General features: G+C 44.9%; 1 protein-coding gene across 1 annotated transcript in view; it reads right to left on the reverse strand.

Moving 5' to 3' along the window:
• Positions 1–273: 273 nt before the first annotated feature.
• cdc37 (cell division cycle 37 homolog (S. cerevisiae)) overlaps positions 274–16,915 on the reverse strand; it is a 20,594-nt gene continuing 3,952 nt past the window's right edge. The window contains exons 2-8 of the mRNA XM_087983463.1: positions 13,656–13,937; positions 10,975–11,083; positions 10,110–10,225; positions 6,198–6,320; positions 4,493–4,675; positions 3,531–3,602; positions 274–1,557 (exon numbers count right to left, since the gene is read on the reverse strand). Of these exons, the coding sequence (XP_087839589.1) occupies positions 1,411–1,557; positions 3,531–3,602; positions 4,493–4,675; positions 6,198–6,320; positions 10,110–10,225; positions 10,975–11,083; positions 13,656–13,937 (1,032 nt within the window). The 3' untranslated portion in view covers positions 274–1,410. The remainder of the gene's footprint in view (positions 1,558–3,530; positions 3,603–4,492; positions 4,676–6,197; positions 6,321–10,109; positions 10,226–10,974; positions 11,084–13,655; positions 13,938–16,915) is intronic.

Here is a 16,915-nt window from a genome sequence, read left to right on the forward strand (position 1 = left end):
GCAGATTTGAAGTTCCAATCAAAGCAGCCATGGTTTTGGATGGCCAAGCAGGCTTGAGGGGCTGAATGGCCTACTCCTCATGAACTGGATGGTTCTAAGCACCTTGCAATCAAACTGTTGCTTCCATCTTGGAGGGCTTCAAAACTGCAACGGAGGGCTTCAAAACTGCAACATTGATATGAGTGCAGTGTACTGTTAACAAAGACAGAAACTATGACTTCACATTTCAAGTGTTCCCTAAATAATTTGATATCCATGACACTAAGACAGTAATTTACTGCATCATATTTTATTTGCATTCATGGTGACCAATAACAAGAAACTTAAGGTTACGTTTACTACCTCACTCACTAGCAGCAACCAGCCCAGATTAAACAGGTCATACTATCAGGTAGTATCAGCAACATTGGCCCCAACAGAACAAGTGTCCCCAATCTAATCGGTGCAGTACATAGGATTCATGAAAAGTTGAGACACAAAGGGAAGGAGTTAAACTCAACGTAGAGAACACTATTGTGGTTTCAGCACAGTATTTCACAAGAACTGAATATAAAAGCCCATGTTGAAATTGATGCAAATCCCTCGCCCAAACTCAAACTGAAAACCTATGAAAAACTCAGCAATCTGCATACATCTCCCTCACCTCAAGAAATGGGTTCAGATTGCAGCAACTAAACATTTGGCTCTGGAGTCATACAGAAAGAACACTCAAATATGAAGTTACAGCTCATCAAGGTTTAAAAAGAAACACAATAAGTATCAGCAATAATTCTAGTTAGGGTCTCGACTTGTTATTTTCGTATTCCTGTTCCAATTTTACAAAGATATGAACAAAGTCAATCCTACAGACGCCTCTCACCCCATCATTTTGTAGAATTTCCAACAAACCATGTTCCAAATTCTCTCTTCCCCAAGTTTTGTGTCGGGTCCAGTTCCATAGGCAGTAGTAGCTCACTCACTCTCAATAGGCCCTCTCCCATAAAACCAATCTTAGTACACAGGCCTCAGCTGAGATCATCAGGAAGCTGCTCATGAGGACATCACTGCAGTGTCCCACTTGGGTAACTTGGCACCTTCCCAGCTGTATGGCTCAGCACCACATGGAATGATGCACATGGACTCAAGGAAGCAATGGGGGAGGTCAGCTCACAGTCTGACAATGGAGGTGGTTTCACTGGCACAGATGCCAGCTGATCCAGTTACTGCACAGGAGTAAGGCAACCTGCATGCTCTCAAATCTTGTGTATGTTTTCATACAAAAAGCAGTTGATTCATATAGGACTTTAATCTTCCATTCAATAGATCGGGATATTGAACTTACATGGACCCCCTATGGGTCAGTGAACAGGATGCAGTCTGTAACCCAACACAGCACTTAAAACTAGCAGATATTGAAAACAAAACACAAGTTTATTTTTCCTCACTGCTTTCCTTTTTAACTTCTTCATACACAGGATCCTCATCTTCCTTGCTCTTCTCTCCTTCCTCCTCTGCAGCCTTTGCATTTGGAATCCACAGCCCAGAGTCAATGCAGCGTTGCATGTGGTACTTGGCTTCCTGAAATCAGAGGTCACTTAGTTTCCAGTATATTTGAAATAGCCCATCATTGAAGGTCATGACAGAAATGATTTGGATGTGAGCAAAAGAGGAATAGTTAGTAAGTTTGCATATGACACCAAAATTGGAGGTGTAGTGGACAGCGAAGAGGGTTACCTCAGATTACAACAGGATCTGGACCAGACGGGCCAATGGGCTGAGAAGTGGCAGATGGAGTTTAATTTAGATAAATGTGAGATGCTGCATTTTGGGAAAGCAAATCTTAGCAGGTCTTATACACTTAATGGTAAGGTCCTAGGGAGTGTTGCTGAACAAAGAGACCTTGGAATGCAGGTTCATAGCTCCTTGAAAGTGGAATTGCAGGTAGATAGGATAGTAAAGGCAGCGTTTGGTATGCTTTCCTTTATTGGTCAGAGTATTGAGTACAGGAGTTGGGAGGTCATGTTGCAGCTGTACAGGACATTGGTTAGGCCACTGTTGGAATATTGCGTGCAGTTCTGGTCTCCTTCCTATCGGAAGGATGTTGTGAAACTTGAAAGGGTTCAGAAAAGATTTACAAGGATGTTGCCAGGGTTGGAGGGTTTGAGCCTGGGGGGAGAGGCTGAACAGGCTGGGGCTGTTTTTTCTGGAGAGTCGGAGGCTGAGGGGTGACCTTATAGAGGTTTATAAAATCATGAGGTGCATGGACAGGATAAACAGACAAGATCTTTTCCCAGGGGCGGGGGACTCCAAAGCTAGAGGGCATAGGTTTAGAGTGAGGGGGGAAAGATATAAAAACGGAACCAAGGGGCAACATTTACATGCAGAGGGTGGTACGTGTATGGAATGAACTGCCAGAGGAAGTGGTGCAGGCTGGTACAATTACAGCACTTAAAAGGCATATGGATGGGTATATGAATAGGAAGGGTTTGGAGGAACATGAGCCAAATGGGACGAGATTAAGTTAGAATATCTGGTCAGCATGGACGAATTGACCAAGGTGTTCCACACTGCAAATCTCTATGACCAGGAAACTCTCAACTATCTCTAAACTGTACTTTCATATGAGTGCCTGGAGCAACACGAGGTCAGAGTCCAATCAAGAACAGCAAAGTCTGATCATCATCCAGTATCCAGATATACCCAACCTTCAGCTGTGGTCAACAGATAGTCAGGATTACTTCAAATCTTTGCCATCAGTTTACAGTATAGAAAACATGGAAATCAATGGTTTTGGGTTACATACAGGAAAGTCAAGGCTACAATTAAATCAATATGACTTTAGTGAATGGTGGAGCAGGGTTAAGGGACAAAATGATGTATTTCTGCTCTCATCTTTTTTGCTTAAATGCCAATTTACTTCTGTTGGTTTCAGAGTGTCAGAAGACTGGGTCTAAACCCGACACCAGGAGTTGAACAGGTTATCTAAAGTAACATGACGACGAGGGTATCATTTACAGTTCCTTCTGTTTCCATTACATTGAGGGGTGCTGGATAGTTAATGATTGTTACAAATCCCACACCCCAATTCAATTCCTATGAATCCAACATAGAAATCTCATATCTCTTAGCTGCTGTATTTAACTGTCCTTTTACCTCTGATTGTCCCCCCCTGGTTCTACAGTCTGCCCTCACATCTCATGTTCCAAGGCAGGATTGCTGCTATAAAACAGGAGCCAATATAACCAGGCAGAGATCAGGGATTCAGTAAGGGCGAAAGCCAGTTCCATGCCCATCATGTACCACCCAATGTGGCATTTCATTGGTTTTTCCTCCCCTTTCCAAGTCACCATTCTCTCAGAGGGACCCTCCTAGCTGTTAGGATTGGCTCTAATATTTGACCATCTCTGGGAGATGCCAAAAAGTGATGCCAACATGACATCAATTCTTTCACATTGAAGCAACTTTCTAAAGGAGAAGCTGGCATATGAACAGAACAAATGGCTCCAGGTTAATCAGGAAGCCAACCTATACACAGTGCAGGAAATACTCACCGTTGGGTCCATTTTGCTAATGACATCCTGTAAAAGTTGGATATCTTTTGAATCAAAGCAATTCTTCATCTCCTGCAAAGACAGAGGGCCAAAGACATCGGAAGCAATCTTCAAGAAGTCTTACAAGCAGAAAAACAAACCAGAATCTTACTGAGAACCAAATGCTAATCATTTAGGGAGTGGGGAGTAACTTGGTTAACCATTCAATGATTGCTAATCCTGAAACTCATGATACACAGCTGCTCAGTTACCCTGAATTATCAACAGCAGATTTCAAACTTCTAAACGTAAACAGAAAATGCTGCAAATCTGTGGAGATCAACTTAATGTTACAAGCATGTGATGTGAATTGCTTTACGTGATTAGTGGAATGAGCAAGTCACTGGCTTGGCCAACATTTAGTGCCCATCCCTAACTGCCCAGTTACAAGTCAGCCATGTTGCAGTCAGGCTAGTGCCAGAGTAAGTAAGGGTAACATTCCTCTCCCAAAAGGACATTCAAGAACAAAGTGGATTGTTACCCAATCAGTAACCTAAAGCCTTATAAATCTGGGGGAGAAGGGGAAAGGGGAAAGGAGAAACTCGTTTGGAATGAGATTCCACTCTGTACAAGGGTGCAGAAAACCTGTTAATTACGAGAGCATCAAGAAAAGGTGAAACCAGATGCTGCTTCTGCTGAGAATTTCTGGTACCCTCCTTTACCCAGCACCAATTATCTGGTGACCAGCTTCACATTGTTGACGTTTAGCAATTGAACAGGATTGATCTGGAAAGGTAGAGTTACTTAACGCAATAGAGTCAAGCTCTCCACCCTATGCAGATATCGGGTGTGGGAGGGAGGTCAACATCCCTGAACAGCAAAGAGGCAAACAACAAAAGCATAAAGGAGGAACCATCTAATGGGTCTTTGGTACGACTCCACTGTCAACTCTTTAAGATGGAGGCATGAGAAAATCTACTCACGTCAGGAAGGTTTTCGTAGACCTCCACAGGATCAAGCCCACCAGGTCCCAGCCGCTTCTGTCGTTCCTCCTCTTCATATTCCTTCATCGCTTTCTCGATTCTTGCCTGAGCTCGACCTTTAACCCTCTCCTTGAACGCTCCCAGCTCATCGTTAAATGCCTCAATGTATTGTTTATCTGCTGTCTGGAAAATTGAATTGGAAAACAAGTCAACATGGCCAGCTCAAACACCAATTTTCAAATCCAGTCCAAGTGCCCCCTCTTCTCCAGTCAGTACATCAATTCCTGCTGGGTCAGAGTTCGACAGACTATCAGCAAAGTAACCATTCTTCACTCACAGCTGATCAGAGAAAGGTCAGCACGACCTATACCAATCAATAAGGCCAAGACATGTGAACCGCTACATTAATGGGATTGGAATATTAGGAGGAGGAAATGGGGAAGATAATGGTGCAGTTAATGTCACTGAACTAGCAATCCAGAACCCTATGGCAATAAGCTGGCAAACCCATCATGAGCAATGGTGAAATTGGAATACGTTAAATTCCACATCAAACAGATGGCCTAAAAACTACCATCTCACCACTGCGGATTGTCTTGAAACTCTCCTGCTTTTCTAATACTCTTCAAAAGGAAATCTACTATCCTTACCTGATCTGACCTACATGTGATTCTAATCCCACAGCAATGTGTTTGACTATTAACTGTGCTGGGCAATTACGGATGGGCAATAAATCTTAGTTTGAGAGCTTGGCCAATCAGTTCCCCGTAAACGGCTTGCTCATGCCAGACGTAATGGAACTGACCTCCCCCCTCACCACCTCCCCACGTCCTCTTAGAAGGATCTCAAGTGTTCAAGACCAAGATCTACAGGTTTCTTGAAGGCTTTTATGGGATATGCATTAACAGCGGAACACAGTTGACATAGATCACTAAGATCTTATTTAATAGGCAGAAGAGACTGGAGGGAATTAAATGACTTCCTGTTCTGATCTTAATAAGCACGACTGCTGACTTGTTTCCCCTTGAATATAGTACATCTCACAATGAGAACCATTGAATGAAATGAAATCCGTGGAGCTGTTTCAGATTGAAGTGAACAGTGTCACTGGAACAAGTGAATACATTTGTTCAAGTCAAATCATAACAGAATGTGACAGAGGTTAGGAGGAGGAAAGAGTTAGCCAGAAGTAATTTGGTGAAGGTGGTGAATATAAAGAAACGCCAAGCTTCTAACAGGGAAACAAATAGCAAATGTCTTCCTTCCTGTCTGCAACAAAGGAACAGCGCTCCAAAAGCTCGTGATTTTACATCAACGTGTTGGACAATAACCTTGTGCCACAAGACCTCTGATTTAGTCCACCCCAATCCAACACCAGCATCTCCACATCATGATTAAATGCATCAGAATAGTATGGATAGAATTAAATGCAAATCCATTGTGTTAAAGCAAGGAGCACTTTACCAATTCAAAATTCCTGGCAAACACAAAAGAAATTAACCTGATAAAAAGATAGAAAACCTGCCAAGTCAGTTATTCAATTCAACAGAGCACCAAAATTCACATCTGACTAATACCTTCAAGTAACTAACTGCAAGAGCCCAAAATTGGATAGGAATTCATAGCACACAAGGATCAACTTATTCAGCATGTGGAGTAAATATCAATTGTTTGAAATGCAAGAGATTTCCAGCTATTTCCATACCTTGATTTTGGTGAAGAACTGCCGGAAACAAGCTCTGGGATCCACCTTAAGGCTCTTGGCTAATTCCAGGATAAACTGCATCACGATGGTCTGGTGAGCTACCTGCTCCATCAGGGCATGCTTCTGCAAGTGGAACCCATAAACATCGTTTGAAGAATGCAAGCAAATCCTCTTGCCATACGTAATACAACCACATCCCTGTTAGGGTGTACTGCAAACAACCCCACTCCCCAACCAGAAGTGTCCATTTCTCCACATGTTGGAAGCTCGTTACAATGACAGTGCATTCACTGAACATCAAGCAACAATGCTGCCCCTTTAACAAGGTTGCTCTGTCCTTGGTTTTTCTCAAGAGGGGTCGTAAAGGCAGAGGTTCCAATTTGTCTGGAAATGGTTACTTTGAACAATGACAGGGGAGTGGCCAGTTCTCCCAGCTCAGGTTGTTTTCTTGTTTGGTTTACTTTTAGCAGCCAGTCAAAACCTGCTGGGGACCGAGCGAAGCAGCTACAGTGAAACGAGGTCTTGGCTGAACTTTCTCTGTACAAACTCCTGCCTGTAAGAACCTGTGTTTGAATGTACCTCTTGCTAAGGGGTGTGTTTTTGGCATGTTGCAGGGTTTGGAACGATTTCGTTATGGTCCAACATCATGGGTTATCAAACAAATTATTTGAAATTCCGTTTTCTTTTGTTGATGTTTCATCTGTAATGTTAAATAAATTCTGTTTTGTTTAAAGCTGAGTGGTTTGACCAGCTGCCTTCATAAAATGTTTTGGGGGTGGGGGAGGTGGGGGGGTCCAGCCTGTTCCACAGCACTCAGAAACAAACAGACACTGATATGTCACACCACATACAGCATGAAATAACAGAGGCTGAAGTTATCAAACTTCACATCCACACTGGCTACGAGACATTGACATCACATTGTCTGTTCTGAGTAGTTTTTCAAAACTATACGACTGTGAACCACGAGGACCAAGGGATTACCAAGTGAGTGCACCTGCAGCACACATTTACAGAGCAACATTATCTCACTGGCCAGAATTGTTAATACATTCTGCAATGTATCAGAACTGATTCACCTGCTTGGACAATAAACCCAAGCCCATTCCACATGTAAAAACAGGACTGATTCAGAACAAAGCAGCAGCTTTACACACAAAAGCATAAGCCTAGCCAAGGTACCAAATGATTACTTTGCATCTGACTCCTTGTGAAAGAAACCAAAGTGGAGACAGTGAATGGTAGAAACTAATAAAAAGGCTTAAAAAGGATGAATATACATCAAGTTGATGAGGATTGATATGTAGAGCTGATCTATGAAAGAAAATACACTGAGTGGTCTCACTAACAATTCCAGTAAAAGTACCCAGTTGCAAACAGGTTTGTTCAAATTCAGTCACAAATCAATGTATAGACAAGTTGGAATACAACACCAGACAGCCTCAAGTACAGGAAACATGCTAGATCTTTAAAATTACATCCCTGTATGTGATCCCATGCCTAAGTTGGACACTTGTGAATCAGCGACACCCTGTATACTGGAACCATATTCTCAAATTACAGGAGTGACAGTGACAGTTATTTCTCAATCGTTTTTCCCAAACAAGCCAGGACCCCAAAATAAATCCCCTCACTGAATGGGAGTAGTGCAAGAGCAGTAATCAGGATCAAATATAGATCCGAGAGGGAAACTGCAAAGGCATTGATCAGAACGTAGGAAGTCTCCTTAGGTACAAAGATGATGCCAGCGGATGGGAGACCTGCCAATGTTAAACTCTTTTGGAGCAAACAGGACAAGGATAAACCCAGCAACTGCAAACCAGACAGCTTCACCTCCATAATGACAGCTTTGAAAAACCAAAAACACAGTCCAAGATTTAATTGTGACTTGGACAAATGGGGCTTAATTAAGAAAGCCAGCACACAATTGTTACAGGCAAATTGTATTTCATGAATCCACTTTTTCAATCAGGTGAAGAAGATTTACAAAGATAATGTTGATGTTGCCCATATGGATTTCCCAAAGCCATTTGAAAAGAAGATTTTCACATGAAATGTGAGCATTTCAGGCTTGGATGGCATTTCCTGACCATTCCCAATTGCTCACCAAGGTCTGAATGAAGCACCTTGTTTAAGCGCTGTCATCTGTGGTGGGATAGGTACACCCACAATCCTGTCAGGGATGGAGTTCCCGGATTCTGACCAAGTAACAATGAAGGAATGGCAATCTATTTCCTAAGTGCAGATAGTGAATGGCTTGTAGGTCATTATGCTCCCATTTATGTGCTGCCCTTGTCCTTCCATATGGTTAAGGGAGTCTTGTGTTTCTGCAGTGCATCTTGTAGATGGTACACTGCTGCCAGTGTGGTGGGAGTCAGCGTTTAGGTAGCGGGTGGGCTGCCAGTCAAACTGGCGGCTTTGTCCTTGATGGTGTCAAGCATCTCCAATGTTGGTGGGGCTGCATCTGTCCAGGATAGACACAACATGAAATTACCAAGGTGGCTGAGGGGCAGGAGCTGCAACATAGTGGTAACCAGTTGGTTTCAGAATGGAACCACATTTTTGACAGGATTCCCCTAGAGTTGCTTTTCTGCTTCCTCCTTTAATGACCAAGACACAGATGTCCAGGGAATAATGTTAACAATTGCAATGGACAGAGGACTTAGAAGGATTGTGAACTCCCCAGGAGGACGGTGATGGACTTGAACATGGCCCAGAGAAGCTGATGGAATGGTAAATACATGACCGAGGCAGGTGCGGTAGTGTGAACAAGGAGAGATACTCTAAGAGGTACAATTTTAAACGGGGTGGAGGAACAGAGGTTCATGGACATACGTACAGAAACTGTCGAAGGTGGCAGGGCAAGCTGTGATTTAAGCACAGAATCCTTGAGTTGATAAGTATAGTGGAGGGTACATAAACAAGGATATTTTGATAAACCTGGACTTAACACTTTTGATCTCAAATGTAAAATTGCGTACAACTCAGGAAGGATGAGATGGTGTTATAGATGGGTACAGAAGACATTGACAAGAATGGCTCCTGATGAAGCTCAAGCCACTCCCTTTAGAAAAGAAAGAGTTGGCAGAACATTTGACAGAGCTGCTTAAAACAGGACACAGCGCAGACAAAAGTGGAAATGGAGAAACTACTCCCATAGAACAATCTCACAAGGATTGGGAACAAAAGCTGATTTAAGTTGACGGACTAAAGACAAATCTACACTATAACCTGGAATACAGAGTCTGTATCTCGAGAAGGGTCCACGTTAACTGTGGCTTTTGAAAGGTAATTGACAGCTATGGGAACAAAGGACATGGATAAACCAAGGAGTTTTTACAGAGAGTCAGCATTCACACTCTTTGCCTAATAACCTTGTGCTGTTCTATGGTCATTCTGGTTCTCGGATTCTATATTTTGAATTTCAGTAGGAGCTTGGTTAATCTGAAATCGAGATTTGTTCCTTGGTTCAGCTTTCTCAAGCTCAGACACTTGAACTTCCCAAGCAATGCAAAGCACTGGCTTCAGGTCAGCAATTATTGTCCATCTCTAAACAGTCCTGGTGTTAGTCAGCTGCCTCCTGGAGAACAACCATTTCACACCAACAGCAAATCAGGTTCCCTCAACGCACATCTAGGCCATTCCTGCTAAGAATGACAGATTTATTATCCTGAAGGACATCATGTACCAAATGCGTCACGTGGTAGTTAGAAGTGTGCCATTACTAAGATTAGTTTTTAAGTTCTTGATTTAACTAATTAAATTTAAAATTCCCCAACTGCCATTGTGGGATTTGAACTCATGTCGCCGGATTTGTAATCAAGTACAGAATTACTCTGCTGTCACACCTTCATTCTCATGGCACTTACGTAACGAATACAAAAGTCAAGACAACAGTGTAACTCACTGTACCTCTTCAACTTCTAAATCAATGCACCAGATGACAAGGTAGTTGGCAGTCTCCTCACACACAAGGTGCGGGTTATCAGATAGGTACTTCTGGCTGTCATCCCAACGACTTAACATGCCTGTGAACAGACAAGCAAGAAGTTAGTCAATTTTCACCTGCTTTGATCCTGACCAAGATTCAGTTCCACCAGACCCTGCAACACCTGAGCTAATTTGTCACTATTCACACAAGCAGCTATTGCAAACTGTGCACGAGAGGAATCACTGTTCAGCTGATCTGGTCTTGATCTCAACCTCCAGAAACACACAGAAAGGACTGTCACCATCCAGACTGAATTATTTTGTTCTCACTGTCTGTGCTTGCATTCAACTAATTTGCAAAGTTTGTGGCACTTAAGTATGCAATGCCAAAATCACAAAGGCCAGAATGAATTTGGAGTCTGTGGAATGACAATCAGTAACAAATAGAGTGGAAAACGCATTAGCTGACTTTCATATTGGAAACAACATCAACAGCAAAGAATAGCAATCACGTTGATCATTCAAAGGGAAGATGTTTAGTTGGCTGCCTTGAACTTACGAACTGGTGCCATGCACCAAATCCAGAATGGAAAGAAAACTAACACATTCAGAAGAGAATAAATAATCCACTAATAGCTGGGCAAATCGAGTAACCCTGGTGTTGATTCCATGGGAGAACAGCAGGCTAAGCTGGAACTGATTGATAGGAACTGAATTTATTAATCTGAGATTTCCCATCATGTGAACAGAGTATCTGTTATATCACATGGGCTAGTCAACTCGTTAGTAAATATTATCCAGACAGCTCTGGAAAGCCCAGTTATTAATACTCTCTATTTTCACTTACCAAAGTGCTTGATCTGTTTCTCATATTTTTCAACAAATGTCTTATGTTTTTTTTCTTTGTCTTCCTCTGTTTCGACCTTGCTCGATTCTGGAGTTATATTGATAACACTCTGAGGGACAGGAAAAAGACAAAAATCAGTGCTCACATCAAGCCTAATTTTTGTCTGTTGCAGTTTGCAAACCAACATCAGGAAGTCTTTGCCTATTATAGTATAATGATAGATACATGAGGGACATTTAAAGGAGTCTTGGATAGGGACATGGAAGATAGTACAACGACGGATATGTCGGTTAGTCTGATCTAAAAAGCTGGGACAACATCGAGGGCCGAAGGGCCTGTGCTGTGCTGTGCTGACCTATGTTCTTGTTCTATGTACAATGACAGACAGTAGACAGATTCACACAAAACAAAGACACTAGGTAGCTTGGTCTGGCCTAGATCGCACAGTCCTGTTAGAATAGGTCACCAGAGAGGTTCTCCCTTGTTTCCTGACCAATATTTACTCAACTATCACAAATGCGCATTAATGTTTTTGGGAACTTGCTTTAAATTAGCTGCTGTGTTTGCAACATCACAACAGTGTTTTCTTCTCCAAGTAACCAACTCACAAGTGCTTGTCTACACTGGAAATGCTTCATGGGATAACAACACAGAACATCCAGGGCAGGAATTAAGTACCATCACCATCAGTGGACAGGCAGAATTAAACAAACTCAAGGAGGCCGAAGGCAGGTAGGTCCCCTGGCCCTGATGGCTTGCACTCTTGGATCCAAAAGGCAGTAGTGACAGAGATTGGGGATGTTTTGGGTGTAATCTTCCAGAAATGCTTGGATCCTGGACAAGTATTACAAGTTTGGAAAACTGCTGTAGTGACATGTCTACTCAAAATGCCAGGGAGGCAAAAAGCAGGTAACTGGATGATTAGCCTCATGTCTACAGTCGAAGAAACACTGGAATCAAATACTGCACTAAATATTTGGAAAATCATAATCTAATCAAGTAAACTCACTGTGGCTTCATGAAAGGGAAGGTGTTTCTGACTGATTCATAAAAGCTTTTTTGAGGAATTCTCAACCAGAGTAGATAGAGAGGAAGCATTTGACGTGCTGTATTTGGACTTTCAGAAGTTGTTCAACAAAGTTAAGACAGAGGTTAAGACCCCACAGTCTTCGAGGTAATGTACTGGCATGGAGGGAGAAATGGCTAATGATCAGGAAACAGCAAGTCCAGAAAAGGGGTCCTTTTTAAGGTTCTAGGAGAAAGTGAGGACTGCAGATGCTGGAGATCAGGGCTGAAAATGTGTTGCTGGAAAAGCGCAGCAGGTCAGGCAGCATCCAAGGAGCAGGAGCAGGAGAATCGACGTTTCGGGCATGTGCCCTTCATCCTGAAGAAGGGCTCATGCCCGAAACGTCGATTCTCCTGCTCCTTGGATGCTGCCTGACCCGCTGCGCTTTTCCAGCAACACATTTTCAGCTCCTTTTTAAGGTTGGCTACCTATAACCAGTGGGGTTCCAGAGGGATCAGTGCTGAGGTCACAGCTATTTACAATATTTGATTTAAAAATATACTTGTAGGATAGGAGTAAATGTACTGTAGCCAAATTTGCAGATGACAAAAATATGCAGAAAGACAAGTTACAAGAAGGATGCAAACAGTTTAGAGACAGATATGGTTGGTTACGTAAGGCGGCAAAAAATTATCTTCATTGAGTACAATCTGGGAAAATATCAAGTTCTTCATTGTGGATGGGACAAAAGAACAGAACATCGCTTCAGAGGTCAAATTGCAACACAAAGGGACTGGGGGATACTTGCACATGAAACACAAAGCTAGCACACAGGCGCAGCAGGTCATCAGGCAGGGTAATGGAATACTAGCTCTTATTTCAAGAGGATTGGAGTTGAAGAGTAGGGAGACCTTACATGCAAAGGATTCCTGTTGCACAGTGATCGCACCCATACCTCTGAGCCAGAAGGTCTAGTTTCAAGACCCTCCTGCTGCAGAGATGGTAATGTCGATGAGAAAACAAAATCTGACTGCAACTTTACAAAGGTGAGACCACATCCGGAGTACAGAGAAACTTTACTCACCTCATTTGAGGAAAACTATATTTCATTGGAGAAGCTTGACTACAATGCTTCCTGCTGTTGAATGATTGTCTGAGGAGGAAAGGTTAAGCAGGTTGGGACTCTACTCATTGGAGAGAAGGAGGAGAGCTGATCTTATGGAAACAGAGGACAGGAGCAGAAGCTCTCTGGCCTGCTTCGTGATCCAATACAATCATGGCTGAACAACCGAGCTCAATCCTCTCATTCTGCCCTCCCACCAATCTCACCAAGACATGTCAGATCCTTATGGGGTTTGACATGGTAAATGCTGAGGATGTTTTGTCTCATGGGGAAGTCTAGGACCAAACAGCACTGTCTAAGAATGAAGGGGCACCAATTAGAGTGAAATGAAGAGGAATTTTTCTCAAGGTGGAGACACTTTGGAACTCACTGCCAGAGAGCACTGTAGGGGTAGAGTGCCCATGCATATTACAAAGATTCCTGATCATTCTGTGGGGGCAGGAATATGAAGGGGGGGAAATCAGCCATGCTCCTATTGAATGGCATTGGTGGCTAGATGGGACGAACAGCCTACTCCTATTTCTTACAGCTTCAGATTTCAACCTGACCAACCTTGCTGAATCCCTCTTTACTCAGTGTATCTACATTCCAGGGCATTGCTTTTTCTTTCTTCTTCAGCGATGTCCCTTTCTTATCCCATTCCTTCTCCTCCTTTTTCAGTTGTTTGAGTTCAGCTTGTAACTTTTCAATCTCTTTCTTTGCATCATCTGTTTCCAGCAGCTGCAAATCCTTCAACTTCTTCTGGCACTCACTGAGTTTACGCTTACAATCCCCGCATGCCTTCTCATATTCCTCTCGCTCTTTCTGCGCTTCCTCCATCCGCTCAATCCGAGCCTGAAACAAGCAAGTACGGGTTCTTTAAGTAATTTTAAAAACCAAAACTATTTGCAACAAAAGGATATGGTGCAGCATTGTACAACATATAAAGTATATGAATATTTATTCAAATAACAGTATTATTGTGATGCATACAATTACTCAAATTCACAGTACAGCTGTACATGATACAACATGGAATCACTGCTACAAATCCAGGCCCAAATCAAGGACAGAGACAGAGACAATACACTGTCACATTCTTGGGTCATTTGGTCATTAAAGCAGGATTTGTTTGCCTCAGGCTTCACAGACACCTGACAGTCCAAAAATGTTTTTTTTTGTAAGTGAGTAAATTACAGCAAACGTGCAGATACTTTGCTTCTGCCAAAAATCAGAAGTTATGAGACCAATCATTATTTCAGAATGCATCAATACATTTGCACTACAGTGCAGTCTGAAGCAATGATCTGTTTCCCGAGATGTGGATATTAAAATGAAGCAAGAAAGCCCTGTTCAGGTGAATACTTGGACTCTCACACCAGGACTGGGACAGAAGACAAAAATGGTCAACCTACATGCAATTCACTCGATTGCTCTTGTGGGAAATCTGCTATTGCAAATTAACTTGCATATTTCTGTTCTTGTGTTATACAAATAACTCTCAAGCAACCGAACTCTTTACACAGTTTGCACAGAGCTCCAAATATTATCATACACAACACATTTGGAGAAAACACAAAGTGTTCCATAGGGTGGGTGGACAGAGAAATTCACATCTCAACAACAATTTCACTAGAATCAGAGTGGCAGCTTCAGTTTATCTGCAGTATGCTCAGCACAAAATTATTAGAGTATTATTCTATAAGAAATAGTTCCCAATTTCAACAGTTAAAAATCAAAACACCAGGTTATCGTCCAACAGGTTGATTTGGAAGCACTGGCTTTCAGAGTGTTGCTCCTGCATCTGGTAGTTGTGGGTCGACTTGAGTGGGTTCGTGATCGGTAATCCTTTTGGGATCTTTGCTACATTTCTGTAGAAACTGGATGCCTGTGTTGATATGTGCGACCTTCTTGGAGATTCTCTCCACTTTGAGCTAGCAGTTAGTGGTGTCAATGGTAATCATGATTTGGAGGTGCCAGTGTTGGACTGGGGTGGACAAAGCTCAAAATCAGAACACCAGGTTAGAGTCTAACAGGTTTATTTGGAAGCACTAGCTTACAGAGCGCTGCTCCTTCACAACCACCTGATGAAGGAGCAGCGCTCTGAAAGCTAGTGCTTCCAAATAAACCTGTTGGACTCTAACCTGGTGTCGTGTAATTTTGAACTTTGTCCACCCCAGTCCAACACCGGCGTCTCCAAATCAATTTAAACAATTTCCCTGCTTCCACCCCAGCTGAGAATGCCCCCTCAAGTCTCAAATCAAGACTCAAGGTTCTGTAGCCAAGCGTATAGTGAACATGATGTTACCAAAGAGCGATGGGGAAAGAGGCTTCCTTACCTTATAAACAATTCTGTAACCACAATATGCAAATACATACCAGATGAATATAACAGCAGAGAAGCTGACAGTTTGGAGGAACTGTGCAATAACTGATAAGCTCTGAACTACACAGACATCCTCTTGACGAGCCCAAATACCCTGCTCCATCTCTGTACAGATTGTTTTTCAATTTTAAGTTCAAGGAATCATCTCTCAAAGCTTTGAAATGGCCTAATTCAGTCTACTGCTGGGATGTAGACATGACACTATTCTGAGATTCTATATCCAGTGGATACAACACACAACAGCAAAGCCTTATTGCTGAATGTGATAGATATAGTAACATCTGGAGAGCAAATAATCCCAAATACTGATCTGAATGGTTCAGCATGACACGGCACAGTTGACAAATCCACTTAGGAAAGGAACTCTATAAAACTGTGTGTGTGTGTGGGGAGAGGGGATGGGGGGGGGGTGCGCTCGGGGAGGGGTGCGTGGGGAGGGGTGCGTGGGGAGGGGTGCGTGGGGAGGGGTGCGTGGGGAGGGGTGCGTGGGGAGGGCGTGCGGGGGGGGCGTGCGGGGGGGGGCGCGTGCGGGGGTGGCGCGTGCGGGGGGGGGCGCGTGCGGGGGGGGGCGCGTGCGGGGGGGGGCGCGTGCGGGGGGGGGCGCGTGCGGGGGGGGGCGCGTGCGGGGGGGGGCGCGTGCGGGGGGGGGGCGCGTGCGGGGGGGGGCGCGTGCGGGGGGGGGGGCGTGCGGGGGGGGGGCGTGCGGGGGGGTGCGTGCGGGGGGGGTGCGTGCGGGGGGGTGCGTGCGGGGGGGTGCGTGCGGGGGGGTGCGTGCGGGGGGGTGCGTGCGGGGGGGTGCGTGCGGGGGGGTGCGTGCGGGGGGGTGCGTGTGTGTGGGGGTGTGTGTGTGGGGGGGGTGTGTGTGTGGGTGTGTGCGGGGGTGTGTGTGTGTGGGTGTGTGTGTGCGGGGGGAGTGTGTGGGGGTGTGTGTGTGTGGGGGTGTGTGTGTGCGGGGGGAGTGTGTGGGGGTGTGTGTGTGCGGGGGGGGTGTGCGGGGGGGGTTTGCGGGGGGGGGTGCGGGGGGGGTGTGTGGGGGTGTGTGTGTGCGGGGGGAGTGTGTGGGGGTGTGTGTGTGCGGGGGGAGTGTGTGGGGGTGTGTGTGTGCGGGGGGAGTGTGTGGGGGTGTGTGTGTGCGGGGGGGGTGTGCGGGGGGGGTGTGCGGGGGGGGTGTGCGGGGGGGGTGTGCGGGGGGGGTGTGCGGGGGGGTGTGCGGGGGGGGTGTGCGGGGGGGGTGTGCGGGGGTGTGTGTGTGCGGGGGGAGTGTGTGGGGGTGTGTGTGTGCGGGGGGAGTGTGTGGGGGTGTGTGTGTGCGGGGGGGGGGGTGTGCGGGGGGGGGTGTGCGGGGGGGGGGGTGTGCGGGGGGGGGTGTGCGGGGGGGGTGTGCGGGGGGGGTGTGCGGGGGGGGTGTGCGGGGGGGGTGTGCGGGGGGGGTGTGCGGGGGGGGTGT

This window comes from Chiloscyllium plagiosum, unplaced genomic scaffold, assembly GCF_037043375.1.
Source record: "Chiloscyllium plagiosum isolate Xiang-an unplaced genomic scaffold, Cpla_swu_hap1 HiC_scaffold_45, whole genome shotgun sequence".
Classification (NCBI taxonomy): domain Eukaryota; kingdom Metazoa; phylum Chordata; class Chondrichthyes; order Orectolobiformes; family Hemiscylliidae; genus Chiloscyllium; species Chiloscyllium plagiosum.